The sequence below is a fragment of the Puma concolor genome, chromosome C2 (assembly GCF_028749965.1).
Source record: "Puma concolor isolate L17-30 chromosome C2, mPumCon1.1.hap2, whole genome shotgun sequence".
Classification (NCBI taxonomy): Eukaryota; Metazoa; Chordata; class Mammalia; order Carnivora; family Felidae; genus Puma; species Puma concolor.
Window position 1 is genome coordinate 51,274,487 of NC_141675.1, and position 18,614 is coordinate 51,293,100.

An 18,614-nucleotide genomic window follows, 5' to 3' on the forward strand; every position below is an offset into this window, starting at 1 on the left:
TTAATTATATTAAATTTTGAATTTTCAAAAATTAAATCTGGGGCGCCTGGGTAGCTCAGTCGGTTAAGCGTCCGACTTCAGCTTAGGTCACAATCTCACGGTCCGTGAGTTCGAGCTCCACGTCGGGCTCTGGGCTGATGGCTCAGAGCCTGGAGCTTGCTTCCGGTTCTGTGTCTCCCTCTCTCTCTGCCCCTCCCCCGTTCATGCTCTGTCTCTCTCTGTCTCAAAAATAAATAAACGTTAAAAAAAATTAAAAAAAAATTAAATCTAAACCACCTCCTGGGGTTAGATATTCTACTAATTTACTATGTATTTTATGCAAAATAATACTTTTCATTTGTTAAATATCTCTCTTGGAAGATTCTTAGATATGTTAAATAGATCTATAGCTACACTAGCTGTACTTTCATGAACAAATATCATATCCCCTTGCAGCTTTTATAGTTTTAGAGTCCATGTAGGAGAGTTAGAAAGATAAGGACTTTGGGATGAGTTCAACCTGATTTTGAATCACAGGATCACTTCTAACTAGTTATGTGACCTTTGATAAGTTAGTTACTCAGGTCCTTAGAGTCTTCACTGGTAGAAATAAAATGCGTACCTGTTTTTCATGGTAGCTGTGACTATGAATGAAATGATATGGGAGAAAGCATTTTTCCTAGTGCCACATAGTGCGTATCAACAAACATTAACCTCCCTCCCTCCTTATTCTTCAGAGGATTTGGTTGAAATCTTTTGGCTGTGTCGTTGTGAATAGAACCTCTCTGCAAATCCATATGGACTTAATAACAAAGCAATACATTGTGTAACATTCATGAGAAATTGCTTTGTTCCAGAAGGTTGTACTCAAAAATAAATTATCTGTATGTTATCTTTTCCTTCATATAATCACTCAATCACTGGGAAAGATGTACCCCACAAATATTATCTACCATGTAAGTCCATATTAAATCTTACTTCGAGGGGTTATCCTCTCAAATTGATCACTTAGGCTGAGTTAAAAACCTTCAGTCTAAACTGTTGGCTAATGCATTTATTCATTGGAAGATACCAAGCAAGAGAATCAGAGAAGCTTTCCTTTTATTCTCATTTGAAAAATGGGGCTTATTGCACCAGAGAGAAGTTTGAGAGATAAAATTAAATAATGTATGTGAAAGTACTGGATAAACATAAAGATTTATACTCATGTCTGGAAAATACTTAATTAAAACATTCATTTAGCGTGAATTTGTTTTCTGCTTTAAGCTTTTCTTCATAAAACAAAGTTAAGAAGGCAGATTGAGGATATATAGAGAAATGTATGGATGCATAAAGATTTTAAAGTTTACTATTAAAAATATGTTATTAAAACATCTGAGCAGCTATGTTTTATAATTTTATAATTATATAATTTTATAATTCCAGTGTGCTAAATTATCTTCTCCATAGAAACCAGTTAGTCCATTTGTGTCAGTGTGTTTTCTACCCTACTCAAAAAGAGTGCCGACAAGGGCTGTCATTGCATCGGGGGTTCAGATCATAGTTCCCACACACAGGCTAATGGCAAGACCCACTTCATGCAAGCCATTTATTCTTTCTGCTTTAGTTTCAGTTCTGCATCCACACACGTTAGACACCGCTGTGTGAATAATCTTCCTCAAACGCTGCTTGAATTCCCCAGACTATGGAAGCCAATTTCCTGCTTGTATATCTTGGCTTTGAAAGTCATTAAAATGCCTATTAGATGCTACCCAGAGTTAACAAATTCTTTACCGGGAGCAATGCACATGGTTTGTCTATTTCAGTTCTGCCAGGAGGCCTCAGCGATACTTCTCAGTTCCAGACCACAAAAGCAAGCTCAGGCAGTCACGTGTTTCAGAGATGAGCCACATGATCACATCAACATATGTGTGTCAGCTACATACATTTCCTTTCAAAACATCAGTAAAATTTAGGCCATTGGGTGTTTGAAAATTAGCAAGATGATGGGGGCAGAAAGAGGCCAATAAATTGGCTTTGTCAAAAACTATTAATTCCGTGGGGTTTCAGAGAAGAGATGAGCTGCATACCCAGGCAAAGTGGAGTAAACAGCGGCAGTATGCTGCAGGAGCTGAGTGGCAATTCTCAAAGAATATGGTTTACACTATGAAAATATCTGGACATTTAGAATGTGCTAATCAGATGAATATATTGTGTCATTTCAGGTTTACAATGTCAAGTAGAGGCACTTGGTCTAAAACATCAGAAGGCAGTGACAGAGATTGACAACTATAAAGAAAAGCTCATGTAAGATGAACATTGAACGACCTGTAAAATTTTTAGAAAGATCCTCCCCCACACCTACCACGTGTTCTCTGTGACTCTTTGGCAGTAATTTAGTTGTGTGAGTGTGGTCTCCTGCTTTTCTCAGGTACTTTTCTGGCGTATGTTGTATATTAAAGGATCTGTAAATATTTTTAAATACATGAAATGTTTCTTTCCCTCAGTAAGAGACTTAACTTATTCTTGTATTAAAGGTTTCCCTGGTTGTTCAAACGTAACTTAATGTGAAATATTCTCTAACTTTTGTCTCTTCACATTCTCTCTCTCTTATCTGTCCAGAAGAAACAACTTTTAAGTTGTTTCTTAAAATTACCAATTTTAAGTTCAAAAAGATAGTATCTTGTGAAGAAGTATCTTTGAGTATCTTTGAAATGCTGGAGTATACTTCCACTTTATATAAATGAGAAAGAAAATATTGGAAAACAACTGATAAGAAAATGCCCTTGTAAAATATCCAGAGAACTAACTTTTTTAGAACAGAAGTTTCAAAAATTACTTTATGGTATAAATATCATACATCTATAATTATAGCACTAAGATAGAATTTGTGTAATCTTTGAAAAATAGATTTTGTTTTCTTTGTGGTATATAATCTGATAGCTCTGGTTTTCAGTTCCTATATTTTGGAAGAATGAATCTCGTAAGAAATATAAATATTTAGAATGCTTAGCAACCAACTGTTGTGTTCACTATGAACTACTCCTAAGAACAATGTGTTTAATAAAATTCTTAGCAGCACAAGGAAGAACAAATTCGAAAATACCCTACCAAAGTGATGTATATGTGAATTATTTGTAGCAAAATAATTTGGTTTTGAAAAACAAGAAAAAACAAATATTCAAGCTTTATAACACTGTGATTAATAGTACAGTAAATATAGTAGTTCTGCCATCTGTATATGATGGCTAGGGTTGAAGGAATGAGTGACAGGAGGTCCTTGGATGACTCACTGAGCCCAGGAAGCAACTTTCTGGATGAGAACAAGCATAAAAAAGAGAAGCAAGATGGTGATTGCAAAAAAGAAAGAAAGAAAGAAAGAAAGAAAGAAAGAAAGAAAGAAAGAAAGAAAGAAAGAGAGAGAGAGAAAGAAAGAAAGGAAGAAAGAAAGAAAGAAAGAAAGAAAGAAAGAAAGAAAGAAAGAAAGAAAGAAAGAAGGAAAGAAAGAAAGAAAGAAAAAATCATTCTTCCCCACCCTCTAGTAACATTAGGAAGGGCTTTGGCCATATGGATGCCTCATGTGGAGGACAACCTACTCAGGCCACAGCTACTGTGTGACTTTGGCTTCTTGTAGCTCAGTTAAGTGACGAAGGCACATTCCAGGAATAGAAAAGTTGGGCTCGTACCTAACTAAATTAAAAGGGAATTTATGGACCCATCAAGACTCAGCATATGGAACGGAGTCCTGGCAAGTTGGGAGAGAAGCTAACTACAGAAATAAGCATACTGAGGAAAAAGAATAAAGCTCATGGGTTGTGACATGAATTGATTTTTACTGGATAAATTGGCACAGAATTTTCTATATATGTAAGGAACATTCCCATTTAATATTGACACATGCTTTGTGGTTTTTTTATTAATTATATTTTTAACATAATTTATAATGTAAGTGCTGAGAAATAAGAGTCAGAGTAGATTGGAGTTGGAGTGAGAAATACCACCTCACTAAAGTCCATCAAATAAATTACCTGGAGGAAATCACTATACAATTGCAGAAATGCTGATACTTTTGTTTCAGTTTCTAAAACTGATGCTTCCTGCTGATATAAGAACTTTTTTGTTTTAATTTGAGAGACAGAGAGAGAGAATGAGAGAGAGCACACAAGCAGGGGAGAGAGGCAGAAGGAGAGAGGGAAAGAATCTCAGGCTCCACTCTTAGCGTGGAGCCTGACATGAGACTTGATCCCACAACCCTGGGATCATGACCCAAGCAGAAACCAAGAGTCAGATGTTCAACCGATTAAGCCACCCAGGTGCCCCTATAAGAGCTTCTTAAAATTAGAAAATGGGCAGAGTATCCATTTTTTAAAAATTGAGTTATGAAAGAACTGCTTAAATGGCCCCAGTTGCGGGAGACCTTTCTTTATGCTGACTGTATCTGGCTTTTCCATCTCTACTCCATCTACCCTCCTTTACTATGAGGATAGAGTCGGGTGGGCATGTAGGATCAGAGCTAAGACTGTTCAGCTCAGAGCTCAGGAGGTGTCCAGAAGTCAAAAGAATTCACTCAAAATTTTCCATGTACAATTTGTTAATAAATTGGAGATTTACTATCTATATCCAAACCTTTTTGAACTTCCAAAAATTGGAGGTGCTGTGAAATAAAGTTTCTTTAAATTTTTAATCCTCTCCTTTGTGGGGGCTAGAAGTGGAGATCATTTTCACCTATCCAACTTAGGATAGTTTTTTTGTTTCAAGATTTTTAAATGTTTGGATATCAGTTTTGTGGATTTTTACTTAAGGGAAAGAGGCAGTTTTTAAATGGATGAACTTACAAGTTCTTTTTTTCCTAAGATTTATAAGAAAATATTTTCCAAGGTTTGTAAGAACTTGTTATATATTTGAAAACAGATTTAATCAGTAAAGATGTTGAGCTACAAGTAACAAGAAGTAGAGTGGTTTCAGGTTTAGTCGATTGAGTGGCTAAATCATCTTGGATCTTGATGTTCTTTCTGTCTCCATCCTGCTGTCGTTAGCACTGGCTTCACTTCAAGCCTAAGTCCCTTGTGATTATGAGATGACTGCAGTTCCAGGTACCACATCCAAATGTAACCAGCCCAGAGGCAGGAAGGGCCTGTTTTTCTGGTGTCTCCTTAGAAGTGAGAAAAAAATTTTCCCAGAAGCCATCAAACAGCCCTCTCTTTACAGCTCTTTGGCTGAACCCTTTGCATACCCTCTCCTAAATAATCACTGGCAAGGGGAACAAGACTACCACAATTAGTTTAGACCAAGCAAGATTTATCCTGAAAGAAGATGATAATGGGCTCTATGGCCAGGAAGAAAATTGTAGTCATGTCCAGAAGGTAGTCAGTAATGCTTGCTAAAGTGATAGAGTGTTAATGAAGCTTTAAAAGCTGATGACATGAGGTAGGCCAGGTGAACTTGATGACCAAGTTCAAGACATGAGGAAGGCCAGTTGTGGTGGACAGAATAATGGCTCCCAAAGATTTTCATGTCCTCATCTGTGAGCATGTTACTCTACATGACAAAAGGAACTTTGCACCTGTGATTAAATGAAGGCTTTTGAGAGAGGGAGATTATCCTATTCAGGCAAGCCAGATGTCATTGCAAAAGTCCTTATAAGAGGAAAAAAAGGCAGTCAAAGTCACAAAAGTAGATGTGAAGATGGAAGCAATATTTGAAATGTTGTGATTTGCAGGTAGACAAAGGGAGCAGAAGCCAAGGAAGTATGGTGGTGTCTAGAAGCTAGAAAAGTCAAGGACACAAATTTTCCCCTAAAACCACCAGAAGGAACACAGCCCTTGTGATGTCTTGATGTTAGGACTTCTTACCTGAAAACTGTAAGATAATCAGTCTGTGTTGTTTTAAACCACTAAGGTTGTGGCAATTTGTTACAGCAACAATAAGAAAATAATACACCAGTGTGTTCAGAGCTTAGTGAGGATTTTGGATTTATGTGGAGGGCAATGGGAAACTATTAGAAGATGTTTGGCGGGAGAGTGAACTGATGTGATTTGTTTTAAAAGGTGGACATGGCAGCTACCTGGAGAGAGGACTGGAGTGGGGGTACAAGAGTAATCAGTGAGACTAGGTGGGATGGCGCACGTTCACGCAAGTGAGAAGTGACTGGTTGACTGTAAGGCTATAGTGTGGAGATGGAGAGAAATATATGCCGGCTTAATCTGCCAGGATTTATTGGTGGAGTGGATGTGACTGGGGAGCAAGAGGACTGGGAAGGAAAGAATAAAGGGTGAGATTTGGGGATTTTTCAACATTAGGGTAGACAATTGAGAGACAGTAGAGTGTAGTGACTAAGAGCCTAGACTCCGGATCCAGACTGCTGCCAGCATTACTACCTAGTAGTTATGTTACTTTGGGCATGTTATTTCTCTCTCTAGTCTCTTTTCTCAACTGTAACAAGGAAGTAAGGGCTGCCTTGAGGTAGCATGAGATACATAAGTGCTACCCTTTTAATATCATTATTGTGTTGGTATCGTTTGTTGAAGTGGAATAATCTGTAAAAGAAATAGATATGGGGTGAGGGAGATAAGAAAAACTATGCTTTTGATGTATTAGATTTGGAATGCTTTTTGGACAGCAAAGTGCAAGTATCAAGGAAACAGTTTGAGAATGGCTCTTTCATATGAAGCAGTGGAATGGTATGGAAACTTGCCTTTCAAATCAAGAAAAATATACAATAATTTCACCTTATTTCCTTTACAATGATTGACGGGGGTAGCAGAAGCCTTTCTAAAGGCTTATTCAAAGCAGTTTAAGAGAAAGGATTAACAGAAGGAATGCAGTGTTTATTTTTTTTTTATTTTTTATTTTTTTTTATATATGAAATTTATTGTCAAATTGGTTTCCATACAACACCCAGTGCTCATCCCAAAAGGTGCCCTCCTCAGTACCCATCACCCACCCTCTCCTCCCTCCCACCCCCCATCAACCCTTAGTTTGTTCTCAGTTCTCAACAGTCTCTTATGCTTTGGCTCTCTCCCACTCTAACCTCTTTTTTTTTTTTTCCCCTCCCCCATGGGTTTCTCTTAAGTTTCTCAGGATCCACATAAGAGTGAAACCATATGGTATCTGTCTTTCTCTGTATGGCTTATTTCACTTAGCATCACACTCTCCAGTTCCATCCACGTTGCTACAAAAGGCCATATTTCATTTTTTCTCATTGCCACGTAGTACTCCCTTGTGTATATAAACCACAATTTCTTTATCCATTCATCAGTTGATGGACATTTAGGCTCTTTCCATAATTTGGCTATTGTTGAGAGTGCTGCTATAAACATTGGGGTACAAGTGCCCCTATGCATCAGTACTCCTGTGTCCCTTGGATAAATTCCTAGCAGTGCTATTGCTGGGTCATAGGGTAGGTCTATTTTTAATTTTCTGAGGAACCTCCACACTGCTTTCCAGAGCGGCTGCACCAATTTGCATTCCCACCAACAGTGCAAGAGGGTTCCCGTTTCTCCACATCCTCTCCAGCATCTATAGTCTCCTGATTTGTTCATTTTGGCCACTCTGACTGGCGTGAGGTGATACCTGAGTGTGGTTTTGATTTGTATTTCCCTGATAAGGAGCGACGCTGAACATCTTTTCATGTGCCTGTTGGCCATCCGGATGTCTTCTTTAGAGAAGTGTCTATTCATGTTTTCTGCCCATTTCTTCACTGGGTTATTTGCTTTTCGGGTGTGGAGTTTGGTGAGCTCTTTATAGATTTTGGATACTAGCCCTTTGTCCGATATGTCATTTGCAAATATCTTTTCCCATTCCGTTGGTTGCCTTTTAGTTTTGTTGGTTGTTTCCTTTGCTGTGCAGAAGCTTTTTCTCTTCATAAGGTCCCAGGAATTCACTTTTGCTTTTAATTCCCTTGCCTTTGGGGATGTGTCGAGGAAGAGATTGCTACGGCTGAGGTCAGAGAGGTCTTTTCCTGCTTTCTCCTCTAAGGTTTTGATGGTTTCCTGTCTCACATTCAGGTCCTTTATCCATTTTGAGTTTATTTTTGTGAATGGTGTGAGAAAGTGGTCTAGTTTCAACCTTCTGCATGTTGCTGTCCAGTTCTCCCAGCACCATTTGTTAAAGAGACTGTCTTTTTTCCATTGGATGTTCTTTCCTGCTTTGTCAAAGATGAGTTGGCCATACGTTTGTGGGTCTAGTTCTGGGGTTTCTATTCTATTCCATTGGTCTATGTGTCTGTTTTTGTGCCAATACCATGCTGTCTTGATGATGACAGCTTTGTAGTAGAGGCTAAAGTCTGGGATTGTGATGCCTCCTGCTTTGGTCTTCTTCTTCAAAATTACTTTGGCTATTCGGGGCCTTTTGTGGTTCCATATGAATTTTAGGATTGCTTGTTCTAGTTTCGAGAAGAATGCTGGTGCAATTTTGATTGGGATTGCATTGAATGTGTAGATAGCTTTGGGTAGTATTGACATTTTGATAATATTTATTCTTCCAATCCATGAGCAGGGAATGTCTTTCCATTTCTTTAAATCTTCTTCAATTACCTTCATAAGCTTTCTATAGTTTTCAGCATACAGATCCTTTACATCTTTGGTTAGATTTATTCCTAGGTATTTTATGCTTCTTGGTGCAATTGTGAATGGGATCAGTTTCTTTATTTGTCTTTCTGTTGCTTCATTGTTAGTGTATAAGAATGCAACTGATTTCTGTACATTGATTTTGTATCCTGCAACTTTGCTGAATTCATGTATCAGTTCTAGCAGACTTTTGGTGGAGTCTATTGGATTTTCCATGTATAATATCATGTCATCTGCAAAGAGCGAAAGCTTGACTTCATCTTTGCCAATTTTGACGCCTTTGATTTCCTTTTGTTGTCTGATTGCTGTTGCTAGAACTTCCAGCACTATGTTAAACAACAGCGGTGAGAGTGGGCATCCCTGTCGTGTTCCTGATCTCAGGGAAAAAGCTCTCAGTTTTTCCCCGTTGAGGATGATGTTAGCTGTGGGCTTTTCATAAATGGCTTTTATGATCTTTAAGTATGTTCCTTCTATCCCGACTTTCTCAAGAGTTTTTATTAAGAAAGGGTGCTGGATTTTGTCAAAGGCCTTTTCTGCATCGATTGACAGGATAATATGGTTCTTCTCTTTTTTTTTGTTAATGTGATGTATCACGTTGATTGATTTGCGAATGTTGAACCAGCCCTGCATCCCAGGAATGAATCCCACTTGATCATGGTGAATAATTCTTTTTATATGCCGTTGAATTCGATTTGCTAGTATCTTATTGAGAATTTTTGCATCCATATTCATCAGGGATATTGGCCTGTAGTTCTCTTTTTTTACTGGGTCTCTGTCTGGTTTAGGAATAGGAATGCAGTGTTTAAAGAGATGTAGGCTTTCTTTCTCTTCCCTCCAATTCTCCCTCTCCCCATCCTAATGAGATGAAGAGAACAATTATGTTGTGAAGGATGGACCGTAGAAAGAATGGTTTAACTGGCATGGGGGTGAGAGCTGATCATGGTGAGGGGAGTCCTTGGGATGGTAGGCTCCCTAGATTAATTGTCCACAGAGTTAGCAAAATAACCATTGAAAGAACTGCTGTCCTTGCCTCTGGGTTTGAAAAATTGTACGTGAGTCTGAACATAGAGTGAATCTCATGTGGGGCTGCTGAACCTCAAAGAATTTTTTAAAGTTTTAATTTTAATTCCAATTAGTTAACATAGAGTGTTACATTAGCTTCAGGTGTAGATACGGTGATTCAGCACTTCCATACATTACCCTGTGCTCAAAGCATTTTTTAAAGAAACATTTTTGTTTTATTTCAAAGCAAATATATAAAACTTGGAAAAGACAGGAATATACAAAAACGAAAATTATAGTTGTATTTTTATAAATCCTTATAGTCCTTTTTTCTAAGGACTTTTTCTTAAAGTCTACTTTTTCTAAGTAATGTATATTTTTAACATGTTTTCATTTAGTGATATACCCATGTCATTACACAATACATTTGTAGAGAACTATTTTTTTTATAATTTTTCATTTTTTTAATTAATTAATTAATTAATTAATTTATAGCACACGTGTGAGTAGGGGAGGGGCAGAGAGAGAGAAGGAGAGAGAGAATCCTAAGCAGGCTCAGTGCTGTCAGCACAGAGCCCAACATGGGGCTCCATCTCCCAAACTATCGTGACCTGAGCCAAAATCAAGAGTTGGGCACTTAACCAACTGAGCAACCCAGGCACCCCACATTTATAGATAACTATGAAATGGCTGTATAGTATTCCAATCTATGGATGAATTATAACTTGCTTACTAAGCTTTTGTTTTTTAGAATTTCTAAATTTTTCATTTTTATAAACAGGGTACTTTGAAATTCATATAGGTAAATCTTTCTACTCACATGTATTTCCTTTGGATAATTTTGCTTGAATCAAACTTAAATAATGTTAAGGCTTTTAATGCTTAATGATTCATTGCCTTCCAATAAGATTATACTAATTTTATTCTCAGCAGTGTTTGTAAATAACCATTTCATACCCACTAGCTCATAGTGGGCATAATAACTTTAAAAAATACTAGTTTGATGAAAAATTTTACTCCTGCATATTCTACTCTGTGTTCTTTCCTTTGTGACTCACCTGGTCATAATCTTTGCCCACTTTCTAATGGCATGTCAATCTTTTCCTTATTCTTTCTTTTCTAATGTTTTACTCAGAAATAACTTCAAACTTAACAAAAAGTTATAAACATAATGGTATTACAAAGAGGACCCAAATGACCTTTATCCAGATTAACATTTTAACCCATTTGCTTTCTTCCTCACCTTTCCTTGCCCCCTTCCTTCTCTCTCTCTCTCTACACACACACACACACACACACACACACACACACACACACACACACACACAGTTGTCTTTCCTGAACCATTTGAGGATAAATTACATACAACATGACCCTTTACCTCTAAATACTTCAGTCTGACTTTCCAGCCTCACTTTCAGTGATACTTTACATAAGGACAGTTGTACCGTGTCATAAATTTACATACTTTAATCTACCACCCATATTCTAATTTTATTAGTTGGTCTTTATAGCATTTTCTCCTCTAGTACAAGACCAGGTAGAGTCAACCTATTTGGCATGTCTCTTGAACCTCCTTAATTCTGGAATATTTCTAGTCTATCTTTGTCTTTTTATGACACTGACATTTTTTTTGAAGAACGCAGAACCTGTCAAACTTTTTTTAAATAAAAATTTTTCATTTACATTGGTGTAATGTTTCCTCTTGATTGGATTAAAAATATGTACTCTCAGCCAGAAAACAACATATGTGGGGAGGTGTCCTTCTCAGGGTATGAACGTCTGCCTGCTCCTCATTTGGTGATGTTAATTTTGATCACCTGGTGAAGGTATTGCTCACTTTGTTCAGTGTATTATTCCTGGGTTTTTGGTTCCCTTCCAGTTAGTAAGTGTCTATAAGAGACATCTTAAATACATATACTCTCCTCCTCACCAAAATGTATCCCTAGATGTAGCATCCATTAATGACTTTTGCCTTATCTAAACTTTACCACAGTGATTTCTAAATGATGATTTTTCTGACTCCAGCCATCCCTCTCCATTTATTAGTTCTCAGCATCCTATTTTAAACAAGAGCCTCTCTTCTTATTATTAATATATTTATTTATTCATTCATTCATTTTTTCAATGGTTTATAATTTATTACTGTACTTAATTATTTTGATACACACATTGTCTAGGCTTAGCCAGTAGGAGCCCCTTCAAGCTGCCTCCTGTGACAATGGAACCTGGTTTCATCATCTTTTATGAGCACTTCCTTACCTTGTGGCATAACAAGATATTTCAGATATACTTACTCTGCTCCAGCCTTGGAATCAGCCATTCTCTGAGTAGCCCTGTTTCCTTTGTATAGGAATGGCCTTAGAGACCAAGATGTAAGTTCTGAGTATGCTCATATGCTCATGTGCTGCTTGATTCTGGTAATGGTTTCATGGCCTTAACACATATGTCAGACATATCAAAGTATATGCACTTAATTGTATGTCAATACAATACCTTAATCTAGTTTTCAAAAAACAGGTAATAAAAGAAATAAAATGTTTTAAAAAGACATTTTTACAAAAGAAAAAGTAAAACTAAAATATAGTGCTCAAAGATAAAACTTGGGTAATAAAACTCTAAAGAAAATCAAAGTGATTACCACAAAATTCATGAAAATGGATATTTTGGAGAGGAGGGAGTTAGCTATGATTGGGACCAGGGACATGAAGCTTCTAGGGTAGCTGGTCAGGTTTTATGTTTTTACATGAATGGTAGTTATAGGAGTTTTCTCCATATAACAATTCATTATGTAATTATTTCATGCAGTTCTCTATTGCTTATAATTTTATCATATTTATAATAAAAGTGGTTTAAAAATAAATTAATGTTGTTCATATTCATGATACAAACAATTACTTACTAGAAATTAAAGTCACTCTGCAAGTAGGGCAAACTTATTGACAATCTAACAAACATACTTCATTGTACAGTTTATAGGCTATTTTAAGGTACATTCAGATAATGACTTATTAATAAGCAGCCTACACAAACTTAAACTGGGATATTACTCTTTCTTAATATATTAACTTTTTGAGTATTGTTATAAAAGCCAATTATATAAAATGAAGACATATGTTTATTTCCCGTTTTGGAATTTCCATTTGGTTCATTTTAAGGGTTTGTTTTTCTGCTGAGATTTATCATCTTTTCACTAATTAGAGTGGATTTTTCTTTATGTCTTTAAGCAGAGTTGTGACTGCTCTTTGAAAAATCCCTGCCTGCTAATTTCAGTATCTGGGTCATCTCAGAGGTAGTCCCTATTAACTGTCTTTTCTCCTGGGAATAGGTCATGCTTTTCTATTTCTTCCTGCATTGAGTAATTTTCATTATATTCGGGGCATTCTGAATATTATGTTATAGAAATTCTAGATTCTGTTATATTTCTCCAAATACTATTATTGGTGGGAGTAGGAGTAGTGTTGCTTTAAGCAGGCAGTTAATTTGATTGGCTTTAGACTGTAAACTCTGTCTCTAGGGCAGCAGCTCAAATCTCTAATTTTCTTTTATCTTAGGCTGCTTGGAGTCTGCCCTGTGCATTTTTAGTTCAGGGCTCAGCCAGATGTGTGGGTAGCGTCTTTATGTAGTATTGGGACTCTCTGTCTTTGGCTCTCTCCTATTTTGATTCACTCCTAACTTTCTAGCAATTATGGTTGACCCTAACACTGTACTCTCCTTCCTTAGGCCAGATTGAGTGTGTTTTCTATCAGAATATCAGTTCCTCTGCATGGTGCAGACTGGGGACTCAGGTTTGAAAATCTGACCCCGATGCTGTCACCTCATTCAAGGTGTCAACTTCCCTCCAGAATCTTCTTGCTTTTGTTCACTTTTCAATGCTTTCAAACAGGGGCTTTTCTTTTTAATGTTGTCCAAAGCTTAGACTTTTTATTTATGTGCAGATCAGTCTGATAGGAGCCTACTTAGCAATTATAGCAGTGGCCTGAATGTTTATTTCTTTAAAGAAATAATAATATAAATATGCTAAGAAATTTCTTTTTATGGATAAATAAAATGATATAGAAAAACACATTGTTGGACTACAAGTAATTTTTTTGGCAAAGAAAAAAAAAAACCCTTAACTATATATTTCTAACTTCAAGGAAGTATGTATATATAACCACAAATAGGATATAAAGATAATAAGAAAAGTAATAAAGGAAAAACATGTTTTTTAAAAAGGGAAACATTTATACTTGAACTATTTTGAAATAAAATATTTGAACTTCTTTCATATTATTTTAGGAATAAATCTAATGAAGCTGATGACTGTCAAAGAGAACTTAGAAAACTGAAGTTTGAATCCATTATTTCTGAGTCACGGTATACACTGCAAATTTTAAATTAATATTTTTAGTAATTAAATTTGACATCATGTTTTAAATAACATTTTATTTGAAATGTACTTAGTTTTTCTTATTGTATTATTTACACATTGAGTACCTAATTTAAGTTTATAATATCTTGAAGTTCATTGATTTTGCCTCTTTCTAGATGGGAAAGTTTTAATCCCACAGAATTCTCCATTTTCTTAGTGTGAAAAAAAAATTTTTAAGTTAAAATTATAGTCTTTAGTTTCAAATGAGATTTTCATATATCTTTGATAAACATAAAAATATAGTGTCTAATGTGTATTTTTTTTTTCCTATTCCATTTTAGGCATACCAGATTGCTTAAAGAGAAAGAGGATTCTTTAATGGCTTGTCAACAAATATATAAAACTTTACAGGAAGAACTGACTGTGAAAGAAAGACAAGAAGAAGACATAAAAAGAAGAATTAACTTTGCAGAAAATGAACTACAGATAACCAAAACTCTTCTGCATAAGACAAAGGAAGAGGTTGTAACGCTGAAAAGTGAAAGGTGCAGTCAACAATAATTTCTTCCAAAAATATTTTGTTTAAGTCAATGTTCCACATATATTTGAAATATCAAAGTCTTACATATACTAATAACAGTAGAATCACAGGATTAAAGAAATATTTCACATGAAAGGCCATCACATCCAACCACCTCCTTTAGTGATTAAACTAAAGCCCCAATTGGTTAAAGAACATACTTAAAGTCATATAGCTAGTGAAAATAGAGATGGAATCCACATTGTATTTAGTGTTAGATTTTTATTGAAAAGAATCAATGTGTGAAAAGACCATGTATGATACTTATACTACCAAATTTCACCTGGACCAATAATTGGTGGATTCTATCACTTTGCGACAGAGAAACATCTTTTTGTATCACTTTTTCCTTTTATTAGCTCCTACTTTTCTTCTCTGTTATTTACCAGTACCTCTTCTTGAGGGCTCTCCACAAAGATAACTCTGGTGTTCAAGTAGTGAAGGGATAGTAAAAAGCATGTTCATTTAGTCATCCTAGATATTGTTGCTCAGTTAATTTGTCTTTAAATTAACCTTATTTGTATTTCGTATCTCAACCCTGCTTTCTTTCTTTCTTTTTGTTTTTATTTGCCTGGTATGTCTGTACTCATTCTTTTTGAATTCTTTTGTTTTAAATGTATATCTGATAATATAACATACATTTTGGGGCTTTATTTTATTAGGTTTTATCAAATATGGAAGTCTAATGGGAGATATTATCCCATTTACATTTATTGATATAACTATTATATTCCAAAAGAACACAAGTTCCATAAGGGCAAGAATTTTTGTCTTGTATTATTCTCTGTGCACAAAAGGCAAAATTGGCTATTTGTTTTCCATTCTTCCTATAATTTTTTTGGTTTATTTTTTGTTTTGCTAATTTCATTTTATGCATATTGGGTTTCTATCTTAGAAGATTTATAATTTTGTTGTTGTTGTTGTTCTTTACAAGGATAGCTATTTGCCCTCAGAGGAAGAGTCTGGGAGTGGCTAGCAAGCAGCTTAGAATTAAGTTAATTGTCTCAGAACTTTCTTATTAACTCTTTGCCCTGGGTCCTATCTGTCTCTACTTCAGGCTAGGAGGAGCCTGTCCAGTTCACAGGGGAATAATTCTTATCTCTGGTCCATCCCAGGATAAGATGAACACCTGCAGTGCTGATTGCTACCCAGCATTTCTTCGTGATTCAACCATACCAATAATCTGCTTCTTGCAAATATCATATACCTTATAGTTAAATGACTCTTCATTCCACCTCACCACCTCTACCATTTCACAATTACATAGTTGCTCAGCCCATAGCATATTAGAAGCAGCAATTTCATAAGCAGGGAATTTGTAAGAGCCAGGTTTACTAATAACAAGAAGGAATGGCAGCTGAAAGATTGACCATGCATAGAAGAGAAAAAAACTATAAATGCAAACTAAAACTTTAAAAGCATTGCAATTTGACCCAATATATGATAGAAACAACCCTACACACATTTGTAACTATTTATATATTTATAACATGGGTTTATAACTGATGACCATCGTGATAACCGTGAGTGATAAAGATAAAAATCAGCCATATACTCTACTTAAAAAGTACAGAATCATATATCCTAAGATACCATGAAATAAATAAAAAATGTTTAAATCTTCTGTTCATAACTTTGGTTATCTGAATAATTTTCTTATATCCCTGTATCATCTAAAATACCCCATTTCTAATGATGTCCGATTAATTAGATTTCATTGTTTATCTGAATGACTGCTATCTTCTTTATAGTGGTCATTGAAAAGATCCTGTCTTTGTTCAGATATCTCTGGAACACTTTTCTGAGGACTGACTTAAGTGCAAATATTTTAGAATATTCTCTGTATGATGTATCTTTGCCCTTTAGGGATGAATTTGATTTTTTAAAACCATATCAGTATGTTCAGTAAAAGCACGTTCAGTGACTATGGAGGGAAAATCTGGGAAATACCATGTAGGATCAAAATTAAATTTTTTTTCTATGCTTACTAAATTATCTCTGGCTGCAATTTGAAGACGGCAGTCTTATGAATGTTTTGAGGATTGACGGCATCATTAGACCAAATATAGAACTTTCTTGGGGGATTGCTTTGAAATACGCAATCACCTGGATATATACGTTTTTCTGTGTTTTAAAAATAGAAATAAAAATGTGCTTACAGATCAGTAAGTTAACATATTATCATAGGATTACTCCTAGACATAAATAAATGTCCTTTTTCTTTGTCCTAGGCCACCTTCAAATTTTGTCTTCCTTGTCCTCTGTTGTATCCTCAGAGTATGACACATATCCACTCAATAAATAGAATGAATGGCTTGCTTTGGGTAATTTAGTCAACAGTTGTTTGTTGAGCATTGACTATATGCCAGGTACTATGTACTCTGGGGATATAACAATAAGTCTGAAACATCCCTGTCCTCAAGAAGCTTGCATTCTAATGAGACACATAGTAAAAGAAAAAGTGAAGTGCTAACTAGAATAATTACAGATTGTGACAATGGAAATAAAGTAAGGAAAAGGGTATCGTAGCTGAGACTGATAGAAAAAGGGCCTGATTTGTAAAGGGAAGTCATAAAAGTGACTTCTGAGATGATATATAAAGGAAGCCAAGTGAAAGTTACCAGGCCAAAAGCCAGGAAGAGCTTTATAAGCAAAGAACAAGCTTGGTGAGTTCTCAGAAATGGCAGTATGACTGGAGGCCTAGCAAGTGTGAGTGAGGCAGGTGAGAGCCAAATCAGGCAGAATCTCTCTGGCCTTTATGGATTTGGGTATTATTTACAATGCAATGAAAAGAAACCATTGAAGGGATTTAAGCAGAGGAGTGACACTGTGGAAAGGTCATTCGGGTCCTGAGTGGAGGTGTGGCAATTGAGCAGTGGGAGCCACTCAGGTAATTTACTGTTTTTATATTAATGAAAGGATTTTATGTATAGTTAAACCTAACAGACATGAGAAAAATGAAAGCCTTCAGCTCCCACACCCTGCTAGCTTCTGCTGGGTTATTTAAATGTCTGTACCAAATGGATGATGGCAAAACAGCCAGAGCTTACTCTGTGTTGAGCCAAAGGGTAGACACGTGAAAGCCCCGTGAGGAGCCTATCTTGAAGAAAAATGACCTTTTGAAAGCTTTTGACACTGCTGTCCAAACCTGCCTTGAAACTTGGTCTTCCTTTGACTACAGGGCCAACCTGTTAACCTGCCCCTTTTCTGTCTCTGTTTTGGTTCTTTCCCATTCCCTCCTCTGATCCCCTGACAGCAGATATTCCTTAAGGTTCATGTATGAACTTGGCTTTCTACTGTCCACTTTCTTCCCTTCAGTAGTAAATTGTCTCTCAGCTGAGCACATTTTCTCTTAAAGCTTTGATTTGAAGTGCCAGTGGGACCTCTATATAGAGGTGTCCCTAAGCAGTTGGAGATGTGAAAGTCCTTCCAAAACAAGAAGCTGGGCTCAGGAAAAACTTTTAAAATAGAAGTACTTGATAACACTCACAGAGCTTCTTGTTCAGTAGTACTGGGCGGTGTCTGGAAATGGGCTTCACAGCAACGTCCCAAACCACCGTCATGGAAGGACTGCAGCCAACCAGGCTGCCAGATGTGCTCTCCGAAGGCCAAAGCCCAGGTTGCTCCCAGTGACAGCGTGTGCTTCCGTAGACTCAGGCAGTCTCACGTAGCGCTACCCCTCCTCCCTCACCCCACTGATATCAGAACCTCTGCCAGAACTCCCCTAGGACCACTATGAAAAACGTGCAATTCAGAAGCTATGTAGCTTCAGCAGAGGAGAAAAGGAAGGGGTAAAAAGCCAAAACTGACCCTAGAAAAAAATTGGTAGAACTGAATTTGAGACAAGAAAGGAGTTGGTGACTAGGAAATAGTTGATGGATAGGACAAATCTATTTAATGAGGTACTGCTTTCTTCCCCTTCCCTCCACTCGGCTGAGGAGGCTTTGTTAGGAGAAGAGCCTCCGCTGGAAGGAAGAGAAGTGGGTGCTTCAAGATCACAGATGCTGAGGGTAGAGGTCTGGCCAGCTTGGTTACAGACACACTGAGGCTGGAGAGAGAGGTCTCCTTTGTGGAAGAGGAAGAAGGCAGCAAGGCACAGTGGGCAGCACCAGAGAAAAGTACAGCTATTTTCTAAATTCTGTACAAAGGCAGC

The 18,614-nt window shown here is 36.6% G+C and overlaps 1 protein-coding gene across 9 annotated transcripts in view; it reads left to right on the forward strand.

Annotated features, from left to right (window-relative positions):
• The window catches only part of LEKR1 (leucine, glutamate and lysine rich 1), a 222,147-nt gene that overhangs the window by 127,436 nt on the left and 76,097 nt on the right, over positions 1 to 18,614 (forward strand). For all 9 annotated transcript variants that reach the window (XR_015240078.1, XR_015240079.1, XR_015240080.1 and 6 more), the window contains 3 exons: positions 2,184 to 2,265; positions 13,809 to 13,886; positions 14,223 to 14,426. Coding sequence is in view for 5 of the 9 variants with exons in the window: in XM_086674580.1 (XP_086530706.1) it covers positions 2,184 to 2,265; positions 13,809 to 13,886; positions 14,223 to 14,426 (364 nt within the window). In the remaining 4 variants the exon portion in view is untranslated. The remainder of the gene's footprint in view (positions 1 to 2,183; positions 2,266 to 13,808; positions 13,887 to 14,222; positions 14,427 to 18,614) is intronic.